We start from the raw sequence: 20,069 nt of genomic DNA on the forward strand, positions 1-20,069 counted from the left end.
TCATTATTTGTACATCAATACCAATCTCATGCAACTTGTGTAAAAGCTTGCCATGACACACTCTGTCAAATGCTTTGGAGATATCTATCGCAATCACATCAATGTGCCCTATTGAGTTTATGGCTGTAGCAAAATCATGAGTAATTTCAAAGAGTTGTGTTATTGTCAAGAGACGGCTACGGAAGCCATGCTGTTTACTATAAAAAATGTGATTACTTTCAATGTATTCTACCAGGCATTTAGATAGTGTATGCTCAAACATTTTGCACACAGAACATGAGATAGGTATAGGACGGTAATTTGAAACTCCAATTTTTTCACCAGATATAAAAAATGGCACAACTCTTACTATCAGCCAGTCACCCGGTACAGGGCTATCACGTAATGATGCCATAAATATTATCTCTAAAAAATAGGAAACCCATTCGCAGTAACGCTTCAACAATTCGTTAAGTATGTTATCAGGACAAGGTGGCTTCATGGAATCCAGTTTTAAGAGTAATGAAAGAATTCCTTCTCGTGATATGACTATGCTTTCATGTTGCTGGGTGCTTGGCGACTTCTTTGGATGTAAATGCTGTTTAGGAGTAAATACCGACACAAAGGATCTATTGAAGGCCTCAGCGACTAATTTCGGTTGGTAGCATAACGTGCCAATTAATACTACTCAGTTTATCGTTGAGTTGGAACCAAAGAGATACCTCCAAAATGTTTGGGGAGCGCTGTGCATATATTCTGCCAGTGTTGTAGAAAGGAAGTGCATTTTGGCTTCATTCAATTGTTCTCGTACTTGCGAACTGAGAGTGACAATTACAGTGTTTTGCTTAGGCTTCTTTTTTCGCGCACGTTGTTGACAGTGTTTTAAATGGATAATATTTCGGGTAACCCAAGGATTCGGTTTTCGTGACCACTTTTTTTTCAGCGGTACAAACCGCCACATACAATGCCTCACAGTTGAGATGAAGTAATTCCACAGGTTTTCAACTCAATCGTTTTGTGGTATCTTATCAAAAGGAAGATTCCAAGTAGTACATAACTGAAGTGTCATCAGCTGCGTGGAAATTGTAAACGTTCCCCGTAGCGCTCGTGTTGTTCGTTTCTTCTGTGTCCTGTCTACTCTGCGCTATAGTCTCTTGCTTGATCATGCACCAACAAGCCCAAAAAGCCACGTTTTTGAACCGTCTTCTGTTTTGAGACGCACTTCTTGCTAACAATAATGGTAGGAAGTTAACTTTTATGGTCGGAAATACCATCTTCAATATCTATTGTACAATAGAAAGCTTCTACAGACAGAAATAATAAATCCAACAGCGAATGAGAGTTTCCTTGAGTTCGCGTGGGCTTATCAACTATTTGAATAAGACCATATTTCGCCATAATCTCTAAGATATTGTCAGCGTGATATCTATCTGAAGGCCAAGGATTGCTTAAGATTGCTTTGAAAACCGCATCTGAATGGCGTGATAACTTCCTATTGAGTCCTGATATCGTAAAAACAGCGTTTAGTTAGAAAAATCAGTTAGACGGCAGAAGTATCGTGAATTAGTAATATAAAGTAAGTATAAATAGGATTCATGTCAACTTATTTACGTCGTCGGCATAAAAAGGGGTTTTAGTTCTTGAGTAACCCCTCCGACGACCTGTGCCAGATTCAATAGTTTTCGTAGAATAATTTAACAGATCCGTCTTCAGATATGATAATATTACCTTCCTTTCATTTCTGCATTAATTAATAAACAAATTAGAGCGATTCCTGAGGAGTAATGTTTTTCTTAAACAAAGAGAGACTGACTGACAGAACTAATTAGCACAACCTAAATGCTTACGACACAAAATCAATCTGGGCTTGGACGACACAAGTTAATTCGTAAGCTAATTTATAACATTTAAGGCATAAGTGGTCCAACGTACCTTTAAAAATAAAAAAAATGAGAGTAAAACTGCATAAGCATTCACATTCATTGAAATTACATAAATTAAATAAGGACCTTTCAAGAGGCACATTTTTGCTGTAAGTAGTTAGAGAGAAAAAAAGTAGCTTATAAACATAACTTCATCTTAGAAATTTATTTTAGGGGGATGAAAGACACCTGGCTGTTTTGCATTCAGAATTAAAACCGTTATCTGTGCCCTCACAGTATTTCTGTTTGTACCTTATCGCAAATATTTCTTTCAACTGCATCGTGTATTATGTTATGTTAATAGAATGTTTACGCGCTCTTAGGCTAACTGTAACTGGCAGACAATGATTTTGCCTGAACTTGCACTACCCGCCTGTCTATGCGCAACATTATTTTCACTGTGCTAGGAAAAAATAGGTGCCGACAACGATCCCTGCCTGCCTGGTAGTGTTTTAAAAATAAATAAATATGTCTTTAAAATAATATTGGGACAACTCGCAAAGCCCATTACCAAGAATTTCAATGACTGTCGGCCCGAGAACAATAACGCCACTCGTATGTCACATTGCTTTCACTATAGACACCCGGGGCGCTAATGAAACTGTAGCGGCAAAAATGGAGCAGGCATGCTACACCATCTGCTGTTACCTTTAATAAAACTTTTTTTTCAGGCTGCTGTCAAGATCTGCATCGCGTTTCGCATGTGCCATGCAAAATTCGCCGATATCAAAGCATCGAACAAGGTACGCAATAAGTTGTTGGCCGCGCTGTATCCCGCGTAATGACAACGAGCATGAGAAAAAGCAGTGAGTACGTTAAATGAGTGCTAATAGAATTTTCCCAGATTAATTTACGAGGGTCCTATTCTTGAGATGCTGGTTACTCATGTGCGATAGTGCGTATGTAGCAGGAAGCATGGAAGCGTAACTTTCTATTTCGTACCAACAACATCGGTCTGAGCATCAACTCATGAGGCGACGTCATCGGAAGCTGCTCAAAAATCGTGTGCGTGAAAAGCGTTGTGGTGGCTTTTTAGAGCAAAAGAGAAAAAAAATGGCCAGGCTTAGCTTGGTTAAGCCAAGAATGCGTTGCATATCTCGATGGAGTTCCGTGCTGCTCCGTTGACTCGATAGGTTATTGACTCGATCGCCATTGAAACCGCCCGTGTAGCAGCGCTCGATCGCCTTTGAGTCGATAGACTATCGGTTAGAGGGCCCTCGAAATGGCCGTATGACAGGGGTATAAGACTGTCCCGGCGAAGGAGCGCAGCTCTTTTATACATATGCCGTGACGTCAATCATAGCGCAGCGCCACTAGCGGTTGGAGCGGGAGTCAGGTGGTGGCTGCGGCCGCGCGCGACCGCGCCAGTTGGGGCCCAGCTTTTCCTCCGTGACGTCACGCGCCGGCGTAGCGCCCCTAGCGGGAGGAGCGGGAGGCAGGTGGTGGCTGCGGCCGCACGCGACAGCGCGAGTTGGGGCCCAGCTTTTCCTCCGTGACGTCACGCGCCGGCGCAGCGCCCCTAGCGGGAGGAGCGGGAGTCAGGTGGTGGCTGCGGCCGCGCGCGACCGCGCGAGTTGGGGCCCAGCTTTTCCTCCGGCTGTCGTGACGTCATGTCACGTGGTTGCGCTAAAGGTCAATGGTGGCTGCCCGGCCGCGCCCAAGAGCTGAACTGAGTGATTGCAATATGCAACGCATAAAAGGAAAGACAGGCACGTTAACGAGAAGTTTGCTCAAGTTTACAATAGCGTTGTTATCGGTCTTGTCCTTAAACTTCGCCATCACCCGCCACATTTGTATCAGAGGGATGGAGGGCCCTTCTGCCGTGCGCCCAGTAGGTCCAATTCACGTAAAAGCAGTACCCGTTAGATCAAACCATTTATAACTGCAAGAAGAACTTAAGCCTGGTAAAATGAGCGTAGCGCTGAAGGTATGCCACCTAGCTGAAGATGCTAGGCCCGTGTGGGTCCAACCTGTGTATTTTGGGCTAAGGCAGCTCCTGCTATACCAACATCGGCCTCCTATGCGGAACGTATACAGCCCAGCTAGAACGGGGCTTGCCGCTCTCGACCCATATCGCAACTGCAAGCAGTAAACGAGCTCACATTCACGCTGACAATTCAAATGAGGATTGGTTCGGTTTTCAAGTAGCAGACTCAGATTGGGACTCTATGTAATAGAAACATTTGCCAGCCTCAATAGCGTTGTGGACACAATACCCGTTAGATCAAACCATTTATACCTGCAAAAAGAACTTAAGCCTGGTAAAATGAGCGTAGCGCTGAAGTTATGCCACCTAGCTGACGAAGCTAGGCCCATGTGGGTCTAACCTGTGTATTTTGGGTTAAGGCAGCCCCTGCTATACCAACATCGGCCTCCTATGCGGAACGTATACAGCCCAGCTAGAACGGGGCTTGCCGCTCTCAACCCATATCGCAACTGCGAGCAGTAAACAAGCTCACATTCACGCTGACAATTCAAATGAGGATTGGTCCGGTTTTCAAGTAGCAGACTCAGATTGGGACTCTATGTAACAGAAACATTTGCCAGCCTCAATGGTGTTGTGGACACAATACTTCAATGCATGCTACACCGCACGCGGTGCAACTGAAACTCAGGAACGCTTGTTTGCTTCCTGCATTGGTGCCCAGCCGGGCTCATGAGTTATGATGTTGGCTGAATGGAGAACAACGCTTCACTCAAACGGTGCGGCCTTCATCGTCAACAAAAACAATTGGATTTGCTGCCTGCACACATCCACTCGCTACCCACTTAAGAGTTTTTAGTGGTCATCAATGTTGGTGACATTTTTTTGTGTTGTTTTTACACGTTAGTATTTTTCAAGATAGATTTTTTCCCTCCCTGCCCACTGCTGCCATGGCCTTATTAAGGCTTCAGTATGCAAAAATGAACGAATGCATGAAAAAATAAATATTGACCCTAGAAGGACTTAAAAGCCAGAAAACCAGCATTATACTATATCATGGAATCGTAGCACTGGCAGACAAGGACACAGAGAGGACACACACGCCAACTTGCGCTGAAGCAAGTGTGTGTTTGTGTTTTCTCTCTTTGTCCTTGCTTGCCTGCACTGTGATTCCATGAAGTTTGACGACTACCAACTAGCCCTGCAGCGTATCCTACATAAATTCTACCATGTATTCTGTCAATTGGTTTTCCTCCATCAATGAACGAGGCTGGTCGGTACTCCGGGTGCGCACGAGCGGTGTTCAGTTTACCTCTTCAACTTGCTTTCGAACCGCAGCAGAGATCGCGGCCGGGTTCCATCCCGGCCGAGGCGGCGGCGTTTCGATGGACACAAAGCGCAAAAGGCGCCCGTGCGTTTTGCCATATCAGTGCACTTTATAAAGATACGCAGCAGGTCGAAATTATTCCGTAGCCTTCCGCTACGGCCTATCTTTCTCCCTTTCGTTTTTCACTCCCATCATTCTATCTTCTTTCTCAGCGCGCCACAGATGTCCACTATGATGTGCTACAGTTACTGCGCTTTCTCTTCCCTGAAAACTAACAACACAAGAACATCCCTAACGTTATTGCCTGTCTGTCAACATTACAGATCTTCATTGTGATCTGCCTCAGGAAGAGCTTCGCCGGATCATCAGAGAAGTCATTGATCATTTGAACGCTAGAGGCTACCCCGGGGGACTGAAAACAAAATGTCCAGTGTTCGATGACGATGCGACGCCGCAGGCTCTGAAACGGTTGAACGAGTAGCGTGACGCTACAAGTTTAAAAATAACTAAGAAGTCGAGATACATGTAGTCATGGATTCGACGAAAGCTCGTCCGGTCAGGCACAGAAGTGGAAAAGGTGTGTTTGCAGTCACTCATGAAATCAAACAAATATGAAAGACGTTTCGGAACCAGTAGGGGTTCCTTGTTCAGGGGTTCCTTGACTATGAACAAGGAACCCGCACGGGTTCCGAAACGTCTTTCATCATTGGTTGAATTGGCCAGTTACTGCAAACATCTTTTAAAGCGAAAGCTTTGCTGGCCGCGAACTTGCGATTTCGCCGTGGCGGTGCTCCGAGGAGGCACATGACGTCACAATGCGCGCCCCTCCACGGATATTTTTCTCTCTCTCTCTCTCGCTCCTTAGTCATACTGCGCATGCGCCACCAGTAGCACCGAGCAACAGGTGTTCCGCCGCTGCGCAGCGCCGCGCCTTTCCTCAAAATCCCACTTTCAATTTTCCCTTTTCTCTTCTTTCCCTCCCTCCTTTATCCCTGCCTTTACGGCGCGGTTCGGATCTCTACCGAAATACGTGTGACTGTTACTGTGCCATTTCCTTTCCTCAAAATACAAACAAAACAAGTGAGCCGACGGCGTTCAAGGAGTTCATTGAAGTTTACAATTTTGCAAAGGCCGTTCATTTTCACGAAACGTAATGCGCACAACCGGCTCCGTGGGTTAGTGGAAACCTCATTCTCGCTTTCATGTACGTGGCGTTGGTGTCTAACTGCAAAAGCCTGTTTTGATTGCGTTCTGCACACTGGATAGGCAGCGCGCCCTCCCTGACACCCTGGGAGGTGGCGTGCAGTTCATGGTTGATCGCGAGAGATTGATCACCAAATAAGCTCTGCGGTAAAAGAGTAGAAAACTGAGCTAGTTGGTTCATTCTTCTTGGTGGGAACAGCCGAAAAAACCAAAACGCAGACACAGAAAGGAACACACAGAACGTAGACGAGGCTGACTGTCAACTAAAATTTTTATTGGAAAATCCGCGCTTTTTGTTTCCTTGTCAAAAAGATCTTGCTTTTATCTCCCGTGGGGTTCGTTCAAGAAAGAAATTTCTTTTCTTGATAGAGAGATGGATGGTGTGCTGACGCACCGCTGTCCTGTTTCCCGTATCGCCAATGCCTCAAGGATCTCACGTGTCAATTTGTCTGCATACCTTTTCATGACTTGAACTTCATGCAACTTGGGCTCACACTTGCGCACTTGTTTGCCTTTTTTGTTTTCTTTACAATCTCTGCAATGCAGGGCTAGATTGCTGCTTGGGGCACCTGATAGCGATGATGCATGTTCTCTTATCCTATCATTAAGGCACCTTCCCGTCGGTCCTATAAATTGTTTTCGTAGTGTTGAATTCTGGGTCAGTTGGTACATGTTCAGGAGTAAAACCAGTCAAAAAACGGGACACAGCGAAGAGACGAGGCACACACACGGCGACTGGACTAGCAACTGTGCTTGTTAGAAGAAAACAGACTCCCAGGAAAAATGGCAAAGCTGTTAACTGAGCTGCGCAAACTTTGCCATTTTTCCTGGGAGTCTGTTTTCTTTTACAAGCACAGTTGCTAGTCCAGTCGTCGTGTGTGTGCCTCGTCTCTTCGCTGTGTCCCGTTTTTTGACTGGTTTTACTCCTGATATTGTTTTCCACAGGCCAGAGGGATATTATAAACCACACCTTTAACACACTCGCTGAATCTTGTTCGGTGTGCGATTTGGCATTGCTGCTTCTTTTGCCTGTTGACTCGAGCACACATGCTCATTGCCTTGTTCGGTGCAGAGCAAACAACCCGGACCCCGTGCCTCTTGCCAATCTTCATGAGGTTGTGGGTCAATCCATGAACATACGGAACCACAGCTAATTTCTCCCTTTCAATGCCTTCTTCATGACAACCTTTCCTTTCTTGCACTCCTTTCCTTTTCCGCAGCAAGCTTTCAGCTACGCTGCTAAGCATCAGAACGGGATAGTCCGCATTTTTTAGCCTTTCGATCTGCCGCCGAAAACTTGTCTCCATCTGATGCTCACACGATTTCTTCAGAGCTGAAAAGAGCGCGGCACTACAACACAAGAGCATTAGAAGCCATCAACAAAAATTTCCGCAAGGTCGAGAGAAAGAACTGAAGCAAGCTAAAAGAAGAGTCAAGGTGCTTCTTGAACAGAATAATATGAGCCGTTTGTATTCCAAGGTAGAATCTACCAAGATTTGCACCTTGTCGGTGTTTTTCAATGCAAAAACACACAAAATCGGTACACCCTTCCGCGCCATCGTTTCAGAAGCAGACACGTGGCAGAAGCTGGTGTCAGAGCACTTGTTCAAGCAACTTTCCCTGTTGAGGGTAGAAGATCCTTTTAGAATCTGGAAGTCTGAAGAAGTAACGTCTGAGGTAAAAGGGTTCAATACGACCGAAATGTACGGGTTCTCGATTGACATCGAAGAAATGTATTATTGAATTCCGCACAAGAAACTGATGACCATACTTAGAGAAACCATTGAAGAGCAGGGAGTTATTTCATTTCAAAACTCGGCCGGAGTGTCGGTGGAAGGGTTCCTAGAGCTGCTACGCGCTTATCTTGGCTCTACGATCGTCGCTCATGGGGATTCCTTGTTTGTCCAAAAAAGAGACGTCAGCATCGGCTCAAAGGTAGCACCACTACTCAGTGACTTGTACCTGGCCGCATGCGACAAGAGAATACAAGAATCTGTGACAGAAAATAGCGTCACACGGATTTTCCGTTATGTTGATGATTTCTTGGTTCTGTGCAGAACAGAGGATTCAACAGACTTTGAGGGACTCAAGGATAGCGTACTGGAGACCTTTCGCAAAACCTGCCCAGAGTTGAAATTCACCTAAGAGCTTCCAGCCAAGGATTCGCTGCAATTCCTGGACTTACGCCTTGAATTCCAACCCGGACACTTATGTTGGAGGTACGAGCCTAGGGCGAAGAAACAGTTTCTCCCTTTTTCATCAAGCCATTCAAAGACCGTGAAAAGGGCAATATCGAGTGCCGCGCTCTTTTCAGCTCTGAAGAAATCGTGTGAGCATCAGATGGAGACAAGTTTTCGGCGGCAGATCGAAAGGCTAAAAAATGCGGACTATCCCGTTCTGATGCTTAGCAGCGTAGCTGAAAGCTTGCTGCGGAAAGTGAAAGGAGTGCAAGAAAGGAAAGGTGGACATGAAGAAGGCATTGAAAGGGAGAAATTAGCTGTGGTTCCGTATGTTCATGGATTGACCCACAACCTCATGAAGATTGGCAAGAGGCACGTGGTCCGGGTTGTTTGCTCTGCACCGAACAAGGCAATGAGCATGTGTGCTCGAGTCCACAGGCAAAAGAAGCAGCAATGCCAGATCGCACACCGAACAAGATTCAGCGAGTGTGTTAAAGGTGTGGTTTATAATATCCCTCTGGCCTGTGGAAAACAATATATAGGACAGACGGGAAGGTGCCTTAATGATAGGATAAGAGAACATGCATCATCGCTATTAGGTGCCCCAAGCAGCAATCTAGCCCTGCATTGCAGAGATTGTAAAGAAAACAAAAAAGGCAAACAAGTGCGCAAGTGTGAGCCCAAGTTGCATGAAGTTCAAGTCATGAAAAGGTATGCAGACAAATTGACACGTGAGATCCTTGAGGCATTGGCGATACGGGAAACAGGACAGCGGTGCGTCAGCACACCATCCATCTCTCTATCCAGAAAAAAAATTTCCTTCTTGAACGAACCCCACGGGAGATAAAAGCAAGATCTTTTTGACAAGGAAACAAAAAGCGCGGATTTTCCAATAAAAAGCTTAGTTGACAGTCAGCCTCGTCTACGTTCTGTGTGTTCCTTTCTGTGTCTGCGTTTTGGTTTTTTCGGCTGTTCCCACCAAGAAACTCTGCGGCCTAGCAATTGCTGCAGTTGCATTGCATTGCTGCAGTTGCACTGCACATGTCAGCCCCAACGCTGTCAGCGCTAATGCATTCAGGCCACATTTCTCTCTCACCCCTGCCACATGTTTCAAACTCGTATGAGGCGTCCGAATATCCAGGGAGCAAGTTAGGCGCCCTTCCTTTCGTCAAAGCCATCGCCATCTAAAACATTGTCAACGCCATCGCCAATGAACACTTTGAACGCCGGCATCTTTCGCTTTGTATATCCTGGATTAGCTGAGCTAATCCACATTAACTTTTTCAATTAGAGATAAAATACAAAAATTAACTACTGCGGAAAAACGATAATCATAAGTTATAGAAATTCAAAAATAAAAATAAATATGAAAGAAGAACGTAACAGCAAAGGACGGTAGATTTTGCGTGAGGTCAAATAGGAACCTGATGCCCTAACAAGTCAGTTTTGTAGCGATGGCTACATTACGGTAGCCTTTCGAGGCTTCACCTTGGCGGTGCCACCACCACCACGTGGTCACGCGGTTCGTCACGTGGTGCGGAGCAGCTACCCGCGGCTGGTCACGTGGTTCGTGACGTGGTTGTTCACGTGACCAGCGACGTAGTTTGTTACATGCTTTTGCCGGCTGCGTGGTGCGCCGGCGAAACCGAGCTTCAACAGCTGTGCACATGCGCCATGCCAAGTGGGACGACGAAGAAGAAACGCCCAGCGAAACGGAGCGGAGAAAGGCTGTCCATGCAGTTCAACTGAGCAAGTTCCACTCGGCCAGCTGCAGCTATAGCGTCACTCCAGGTTTAACTAATTTTCAACTTTGCTTTCAGTTTTGGTTACAGGCTCGGTTTTCAAGGAAGCGGGCTCGAGACGAGGTTAGTCGAAATCGATGAGGCTGGGCCCTGCTGCTATAGCATACTAAACTAATGGGGACCCGTAAGCTGCACCTAAACAGCACGACGCAATAGCGATGATGGGTTAGAGCTCATGTATGAAGAATTGCTAATGCTCTACTTTAAATTTATAGATACTGGGAGTCCCCATACCACTCCTGATGCAGTGGTGCAGCGGCTAAACGATGCGCCACTGCTCTGTGGTGGCAGGTGCTGCCAGCGGTGGGCCTCGTGCGACCCAGGCTGCTCTTCCCAATCAAAGGCTAGCAACCAATCAGCATTTCAGCTGCCGCCTACAATGAGAGGCAGATTGCTCAAAATCCTTTGGGCAGGCTTTGAGGACGTCACGAGGGAACATCTGCCCCCTAGGGGGCACCTAAATAGAAAGACATTGGTGAAATAGGTGAGGGCGAGACTTATTGCTAGTGCAGTAAATAAATGGAAATGATTTTGTTTAAATGTGAAAGAAAGACTATTAGGTAATCCTCGATCGATCGTTTAAATGCGTTAGCAGCCAAACGTTTGTTACATACGAGCTTCGTTATGCTCTGGGTTATATCGTTATTTACTTCGGTTCGTGATTTCCGATGTCGAGACATTAAAATTCGTCATATCCGAGATGGAATACTTAGGTTCGTTATAAATGAAGTAGAATATGAAAGCTCTTTATATCCAAGCTTAACTCATTAAGGTTTTTTCAACCGATATGCCTTACTAGGGTTCGTGATATTCTAGGTTAGCACACCAAAGGCCGTTATGTCTAAGGTGACATATTGGGTTTCATTATATCCGACATAGCATACTAAATTAGTAAAAGTAGTGTACTAAGTTGATTCTTTTCCCGGTGGTGGTGGCGAAAAACTTTTTAATGCTAAAAAAAAGAGTTTCGGAGTCAGAATACCGCGCTGCATAGTCGGTATCCTTAGTACAGACACCGCACGACGAGGCCCCGTCTCGCGCCCGCTTCACCAGAGCCATTTGGGACTCGAGTGTGGAGCAGTTGAGAAGGGCAGTCTCCCATGCCTCTCGGGTAGGGGTAGGGGAAAGGGGAAGGTGAGGATTCTTAGTACATACCCACACCATGTGAAAGATATCGCAGATCTCTCCACAGTGCGGGAAAAACCCTCCTCTGTTCGGATCAAAGTGCACGGCAGGACAGAGAAGAGTTCCTGTTTGCAGGAGCCGCAGAGGTCGCTCCTCCGCATTACTCAGCCCCTTGGCAGGGGACGGATAGAGGCGGTGGGTAAGCGGGCTACCTGCCACTGCCTAGTGACAGATGACGCTCGCTATTTTCGCTTGCAGGGACCCTTTAATTCTAACGCAGTAATAAAAATCTAAAAAAATAAAAAAAACAATGTCCGTGTCTGTGAAGAGGTATTTAAAAATAACCCCAGGCTGCTGAAGGTACCCATTGACAATATCGCGTCATATCCATAGGATGGAGCTTAAGTTTCCCCAGGTATTTTCTTCAGGGGCTTCCGTACATCCACAATGTTGTCTGAAATCTCTAAAAACTTGCAGTCGCTGCTAAGGTAGTTCATGTCTACTCTATCTCTGATCATCCGAGTTCATATTCTTTTACAGTAGAATAGTGTCTGTCGAAAATAAACTCTTATAGCTGTTTGTCTAGCTCTCCTGCATTCATGCAATGGTCACTGTGGTGTAGTCCAAGTGTCCTTCCTCGTCCCCTCTACGGCGGGGGGTGGGGTGTAGAAAGAGGAGCGAGTGAGCGAACATGAAAAAACTGCTTTTTTTCATGGAAAGGAAACCGCGCAGTAACTGCTTCACTTCTCAATGTACACATTGAGGTACACACGCAGTAAAGAAGAGAGGAAGGTGGGAATGAAACAAGAGGAGGACACATGGCGGCGAGCGGGAAAGACACGCATGAAGTGAAGATGCAAGTTCAGCATTAAAACTGATACTTGAAGAAAAATGGTTGGTTTAGATAACAGTGAGATCATTGACTGATTCCTTCAAAAAAAAAAAAAAAGCCGAGCATGGTGTCAACTGCCACTGTCCCATTTCAAACGAGACTCTCCTATTTTACATCCATCCATCCAGCATGCTTGCCACTGTTACCGCAAGGTGGCTTTCGTTGAACTCCGATGGCGTGATTCGGTTTTGCGCGCGTGATACAGTTAACCAAAATTTATCCGGAACGCTGCACTACGGCACCTTTTTCGTGCAGCTACGGCACCTCTTTCGCCCTTCCGTTTTTCACTCCCTACTTACTCTCTTCCCTCATGTGCTCGTTGACAAAATGTCTGGCTTTATTTAAGACCATTAGCCCTTACTACTCGCATTAGAACGTTTATTGTCCGTCTGAGATTTCAAGATGGCGGCCGGTCATGTGATCAGAAAGCCGCACCTCCATGCAGGAAGGAAAACTCAGGAGAAGCCCTTCGTGTTCCCATTGCATTGGCGAAAGTGTGGCGAAGTGACATCAAAATTTAGGCTTAAAATGTCGGGCCACTAGCAGTGGTGTCGTTGTTGATATGAAAACTCGGGCCACTAGCAACGGCGTACGGCGTCGTTGTTGCTCGGGGCCCGAGTGTGCTTCTCGGTGGCGGTGGATGGGCTTTCGGCATGGTGTGTTCGCCCTTGCGTGTTGAAGCCTACATGCCTCGCGTAATGACGTTATGCATGCATCTAGGATTGTTAAAAATGCGCCGAACAGCCACTGATTTGATATTTTGTTCGTCAAAATTGATGTGGTGATGAGGAGCGATGGATGCATTGAAATCATCTCGTGAAAGTTGCGCTCCGGAATCGTGCTTCGACACGCGCAAAAGCGTTGATTGTTTCGATCAATGGAGTTTTGCATGTCGGCAAACAGCACTGAAGCATGAGGCCGCTCTCGGCAATGCTGAGCTTCCTGTCGAAGGCCACACGGCGTATGGTAGTCTCAAGAAGGATGGCGCGCTGCGCTAAGCGGCGCGCGATTTGGGCACCTTTAGCATACCGTTCACCGTGTGGCCGTTATCGGAGTACCGGGAGCCCACGCGCCGTCACTGCGCATGCGCAGATCGCCTAGAGGCCGCCAGCTGGCGCGAGGTGCCCGACAGCTGTGCGCAAGCCTTCCGTACCGGGACCAATCAGCGCACGCTTATTACCGGTTGGCGGGATTCCTGTACTCCGGTGACGGTAACGGTAACACGGTATAATGTTTGCTAAAGGTGTCTATTGCCTTTCTCGGCCTGGCGTCGGAAAAGATTCACCGCACCTTTCCGCCGGTTTGTGTATTTGTGGGAGGTAGGTGTAGGAGTAATGCGGTGAGCGCTGCGTTTTCGAGATGTCTTCTGTCACGATGCGTTTGAACAGCGTCGGCCGCGGGGTCCCTCCTCCTCGCCCGTTCTGGGTGCTGACGTATGATTACAACGGCAGATTTGATAATAGCTGATTTTTCGTTGGCAATTTGTTAGTTGATTTTCCTAACTACTGAGGCGTGTCAGATCTGATTATTTGAAAAGTAACAAACTGCGTCGTTTGCAGTGTACGTATGCTATTAGCGCGGAAGTTATTGTTGACAAGGGTAGATTTTCTTCCAAGTGCAGGTATGAAAAGAATTAATATGTAACTCATGCACATGCTAAACTATTTATACACATTTAAATTGTGCGCCGAGTCCTACAGCTAGACTGCAATAGATTTTTTTAATACATGCTTCTTCTGCGCAGCTCACATAAAACACGATCTTCATGGAAATTATAATTTAGGCCTTTCCTACTCTTCAAATGCACTTGTTTACATTAAATCTCGAAGCACGATGTGCACGTGCAACCTTTGCAGAACACTGCATAACTGGAAATCTTGTGTAATAAGGGACGTGTTGGAGTAACGCTGCCGAGCGCATATCGGCTACTTGACTCATGCGTCTCCATCACATGAAGGGCGCATCCAATGTAGCTTATTTAGCTTTATAGTTCTAAGCATGGTCACCTATTTTCTGCAGAGTATAGACCAACGAGTGTGGCCAACTTAATGTGGAAAGTCTTGGTGTTTGCAATGGATTGGTTCTTTAATATCGTCAATTGCCTGAGTAATGCATTAACACCACAAGTGCATTTTGGTGAGAAACATTTATTAAGGCTCTCTCGATCAACATAAGCCGCCACTGAACACATATGGAGTGTATTGCAATAGTAGCATTAAGCCACTGCAAACACTGGTACCCCACACTGAAAGCAGCAAAAATGTTTTGGGTGAAGAAGTGCTAAGTGTGAATGTTAATTATTGGCTGTCATCTGCGGATATTGCTGTTCTACAGCAAAATGCGTTCATAAAAGTGGCATGCACACATTACATAACTAGAAGTTTGAAGTTTATGTTACCACAAAATAATATGATACCTGACATGTGGTAAGGAAAGTGGGAAAAAGCTGTATATAAGTAGGTTGAGTAGCCCCACCACCCAGTAACTGACAGCAGACGCTTTGACAGAGATGAGTAGTACAGATTAGCACAACAAATATCACAACTGCGATGCTGGTTGTAAACAACAGACATAAAAAGCAAACAACCCTGTTACTCGCCAATTGTAGTACACAGCGAAATATTATCAAGCGTTATACAAAAAGTGACTGCAAGTCAAATTTAGAAACTGCATGTAAGTTCTATATTGTGAAGTGGTATTTTTTTAAAACCTGTGGAATGCTAGACTTTAAGAACAAAACTTCAGAATTTTCGGAGCAAACACAAGATGGCCTGCTCCTAACCCAGTTTAAAAATATAGATCACTTATGTTTCTTGCATGCACTAAACTAAATGTGCAATGCACAATCAAGCTATGAAACTAACTCATAGTGTAGAGTAAGAAATAAGTACGGAAAAAAATGTCTCAGAAAGCGTGTATATAAATTCATTATTCTACATGAAAATGAGGGGGTGGTGTGACACATCCTACGCTTTGATCGAATAAATCTTGCTACCAGCTGTAAATGCAAGTTGCCCTGCTGCTAGCGCATGATACAAAAGCCAAACCCATGTATGCACAGAAAGAAAATGAAACAGTACTGTCACAAAATATGTGAAATAGCACTGACATTAGCAAATCATAAAGTGCACATGTCTGATTATAATCACCTTAATTGTTCAAAATGCTACACAAGACTGTTAAAGAAATCGAAATGCTTCTTCACTCGCTGTGGTGGCTCAGTGGCTATAGAATTCAGCTGCTTAGCATCAGTTGCATGTGTTATCTCAGCTGCAGCATTCCAATTTCATTGGCGACAAAAAGCAAAAATGTCCATGTGCTGAGCGTCAGTGTTAAAGACCCGAGATGGGTGAAAACAATTCGTGACAGGCGTTCAGCGTTGAATCTCTTGTAGCTACAAGACAGCTTCATAACGTGAACTCCACAGATAAAAATACTAATTGTTAATAATCTTTGGTTACGCATCTGCACATAAATCAATTCATGCGTAATCACAATAAGTCATAGTAGAGGGAGGGCAGGTAGAGGGGTTTCTTGACAACACAAAGCAAACAAGGGAGGTTGTAGCCTAAGGGTGCTTGCCAGCGTTTAGACAAGAGGACTTGTCTTCGCGCAGAAAAAGACAAATCCTCTTGGCGAAACATTGGCAACAGCCGTGAGGCTTTCCTCCCATGTTCAATTTGCGATGATCGCAGTCATGCCATGCTAGCTGAAAAGAATGTAAGTATTCTCTAGCACAACATGCAAAGCACGCATGCAAGCACATGAAGAAAACAAGATATCTATAAAGCAGCAGCAACACGTGCAAATAACACATAACATACCCACCTTCATATTTAAATGAAAAACCTGAACAATTTGAAGACAGATAGTGAATTTACTTGAAAAAACTTTAAGTGTAGTCAGCCTGCAGATTTATGCAAAATACAAGTGTACAATTATTTAACTGAGTAAGCTTCATGAAAATTTTCGTCAAACAATTGCTACCGAGTTTTTACCATCTTGCATCCGCAATCGCTGCCCCTATCAATCATTACCGTCAATATATTGCGCGAGCAATGCAGGGCAATATACGAGGTATGATACACGTATTTGCATCACTATGTTCCGTACTGCACTGTCAGCACATGGATGATGTACTGATAGTCTACTTAAGTAAATTCTGCGCTTCATGACGCATTCGGTACATGCACGCTGCACTTTAGTTCTATGTCAAGCTTTGCTCTTACCAAAGGCGTAAGGATTGCACCATCCATAAAACGGACTAGAGGCGACAATGCCAAGGGTGTACGGTATCAGACCATTTTCGACGGAGCTTATTTTTAAGAAAGCGAACAGGTGAACGTTGCGCAGAACTTTTCGCTTTTCGTAAGCAGATGATTCAATGAAATGGTCATTTGAGAAACCGAAAAGTCGGGTACGCGACATGCAGCGTGAAAGTAAACAGCTTGCTTATGACACTCTAATGTTAAGTCGCAGCCTCTCAAAACCACTTTGAAGATGCGACCAACGCAGCTACGGACTACACTTTCAGAAGTTTCTCTTTTGAGTGACAGCGCGTTACCGGAGCCGCCTGGGCCGCGCGCGAAAGGCGCCCCATAGAGTCAATGGAATCTTTTTCCAGTGACTCTAGTGCCCCGAAGCTCGGTGAAGGAGAAAGACGAGGAGAAACAACAGAGGCAAGCTAACTCCCCTTTTTTCATCCAAATTTGCGTCTTCACAAAATTATCCAATTACTCTACTCCTTACCCATGTTTGCGTTTGTATCAACAATGTACCCTGGCCAATCCCCCACCGTGGGTACGTGCCATTCAAGCAGAGGCCATCATCATCATCATCATCATCTCCCGATTGCGAGGCGCGGCTTGGCAAGAAGTGACGTCATGGCCTATTCTTAATTTTTTCGTGTTTCGGTCCTTCCTCCTTGCGCATCACGTGATAGCGCGCGCGCTGCCGTTGGGCCGGCATGGGGCCGGTTTACCCTCTATGCTGGCGGTCCGCTATATATATAGGGTGCTCCGTATTTATCTGGGTTGTGAAAAATCTTCCAGCGCAATGTACTTGCTTGTTTCGGCTCAAGCACACACCGTAGGGCAGCTTATGATAGTCTGCGGTTTTCGGAACTTGCCTGAATCGTCCGGAATTGGCGAAAAACAGCAGACGTTTGCGCGGAGAATTTTTGTCTAGGGGAGCGGAGCAGCAGATTTGACAGGCTTCGCCATCTAGGGTACTGCGAAAGCTAACCCAGCTCCGAGTAGGGATATTGGTTGCATCGCAGATAGCCAGATGGCGAAGCCTCTGAAATCGGCTTTCCCGCTCGCCTCAGTGAAATATCACCGCGCAGGCAACTGCAGTTTTTCATCAAAGGCAGAAGAAGCAAATATCCCCAGCCACATCATCTGCTAACACAATATGAAGCGACATGTTGGAGAAGACTCCAAAACACATAAGATGTATCCGGAGCAGTATAGGGATACATGTCCGTGGTGCGGGGTAACCCCCACGCTGTATCGTATCACATGGGAATGCATACACAATGTAGCTTTCCGAAGCAACGAAGAGCCAAATGCGGAGCAGTTGGAGGACAGGCTAACCAGCAGCCAGCTCAAGGTCCAAAGAGACCTAGTGAGTCACGCATGCCGGATGGCCAGGGACAGCGGTGCCTTGGACTAGGGGCGCCAACCACGCTCAGCATGGAAGACATCGGCAATCTTCGAGCAAGCAGCAAGACTCCTTTATTAGAGCAATAAAGTTTATTCACTCACTCACTCGCCGATTCTGGACAATTCATCCAAGTTCTGAGGTTTATATTATGTCTTGAAAAGCGCTGACTACCATAAGCTACCCTATGGTCTGTAGTTGAGATCAAGCAGGCAAGTAGTTTACGCAGGAGAATTTTTTACATCCTGAAAGATAAATAAGACACACCCTCTATGTACCGTATGAGCGGGTGTCTGGACTGGTGCCACTTGGGGTCCCCATTAGTGACAAAATTATGCTCACCCGTTTGACGCAGAGGATTCGAAGTGGTGGTAGGCGAATGTGTATTATTCGGCACACAAAGTTGTTAGTCGAGTTTAAGCCTGGTGACCGTGTGTGTGAGGGATTCTTAACGACGACCATTGGTGCTCGAAACCGTAATGGGGCTGACATTCGGGGGCCATGGCAGGCGAACCTGTGGTCGCAGATGGATGTGGGTGGTGCCAAACGAATTATAATCCCATGATGTACACGTTCGTTTCTAGTTTGTCCGAAACATGGGTGAAAACAACTTAGTTAACGGTCTTCACTTTATTTCGCATTGGAGAATCATTTGCGTAATTTTTTTGGGGTAGGAAGGAAGTGACGCGTTAACTTTCTTACATATCTCGGTGGACACTCGTACCGTGCCGTAAGGGAAGGGATAAAGGAGGGAGTGTAAGAAAAAAACAAAGAGGTGCCGTAGTGGAGGGCTGTGGATAGGATACGATAACTTTATTGAGCTCTTGCGCACGTGCTTTTATGCGGTTCAGATGAGTCCATCTCCGCAACGGTCGGTTGCCCCTACTCCAGGGATCTGCTGGATGCTGCGGTCAGCTGAGCCCGCCGTGGCAGGCCGATCTGATCATCGCGACAGTCGCGGGAAAGCATACCCCCCCTTGCTCCGCACTTGTTTTTGGTATAATTGTAACGACGTCGACTTTTTGACATGCCCATGTTATGTTATATAGAGTAGGTTTTTCATGGCACCACGGACACTTGCATTCGTAAAGTGTGGGGTGGATTTTACTCAGTGTGTTTTGGTTTGGATGTGACCCCGTTTGTAGTTGTCTCCAAGTGACAGCCTCTTTGTTTAAGGATTTGTGCGGTGGGGGGCACCGCATCCTGCTGCCTTTGTAGTTGTTTAGTATGGCTGAGTATTCCTGAAGTACTGGCCGGAATTCCTCAAGGTCGTTGACGTTGGACGCTCGGTAGTTAGTATACCCTCGAGGGCTCTGGAATAATTTCGACTACCTGAGAATCTTTAACGCGCACTGACGTTGCACGGCACACGGGCTTCTAGAATTTCGTTTCCGTAATGGCCGGCGGCATAGCAATGATAAGAAAGGAATGTTTTTCGAAAGCACGGTTTGGAAGCGATAGCTCACTACGCCATGTAAAGCCGATTTCGCCGTGGCTAGGACAGCTCTGTACTGCGCAAGCGCCGGGCAAGAGGTGCGCCGCCGGCGGCTCCTCTGCCATGCGTGACGTCACAGCCGCGCATGCGCAATAGATCACGCGCCGCGCGCCGTTGCTCGGCTGCATATAAATAGGGGGTGGGAAGAGCTCCTTAGGCGGGAGGGTGGCTTCCTGGCCCTACGGGGCTGGGATCTGGGAGCTCTAGCCAATGTGGCCAGGGCTCCGTGTCACCGGGGGTATCTGTTGCTAAACCGTCGTCGTCCCTTCAGATCACGCGGTTTTTGCGACACGCTCCCTTTCTTTCAATCTTTGCTCTCACATCTCTTTTACCTCTCCTACTGCCTGCACGTGGCAGCGATTGTGGCTCAGCTTAAGCCAGTGGGCAGGCCAGTGCACTTTCCTTTCCACTCTTCCTTCAGTCGCAACAACAACGATGACGCTCCCTAGTCTGATGCGCGATGAGTGAAGAGGCTAAATGTCAGCGCACGTACTCAGTACGACAGTAGTAAATGCTACGCGAAGCCACGTCGACGGATCCCAAACTGATAGCATGGTAC

The 20,069-nt window shown here is 46.2% G+C and overlaps 1 protein-coding gene and 1 long non-coding RNA gene across 2 annotated transcripts in view; one reads left to right on the forward strand and one right to left on the reverse strand.

The window, feature by feature from the left end:
- The window catches only part of LOC144106848 (uncharacterized), a 101,030-nt gene that overhangs the window by 32,039 nt on the left and 48,922 nt on the right, over nucleotides 1–20,069 (forward strand). Inside the window, exon 2 of the mRNA XM_077639796.1 lies at nucleotides 2,573–2,644. Within this exon, the coding sequence (XP_077495922.1) occupies nucleotides 2,573–2,644 (72 nt within the window). The remainder of the gene's footprint in view (nucleotides 1–2,572; nucleotides 2,645–20,069) is intronic.
- LOC144106849 (uncharacterized) overlaps nucleotides 1–20,069 on the reverse strand; it is a 117,864-nt gene that overhangs the window by 21,833 nt on the left and 75,962 nt on the right. The window lies entirely within an intron of this gene.

Source organism: Amblyomma americanum, chromosome 10 (genome assembly GCF_052857255.1).
Source record: "Amblyomma americanum isolate KBUSLIRL-KWMA chromosome 10, ASM5285725v1, whole genome shotgun sequence".
In the NCBI taxonomy this organism is placed as follows: domain Eukaryota; kingdom Metazoa; phylum Arthropoda; class Arachnida; order Ixodida; family Ixodidae; genus Amblyomma; species Amblyomma americanum.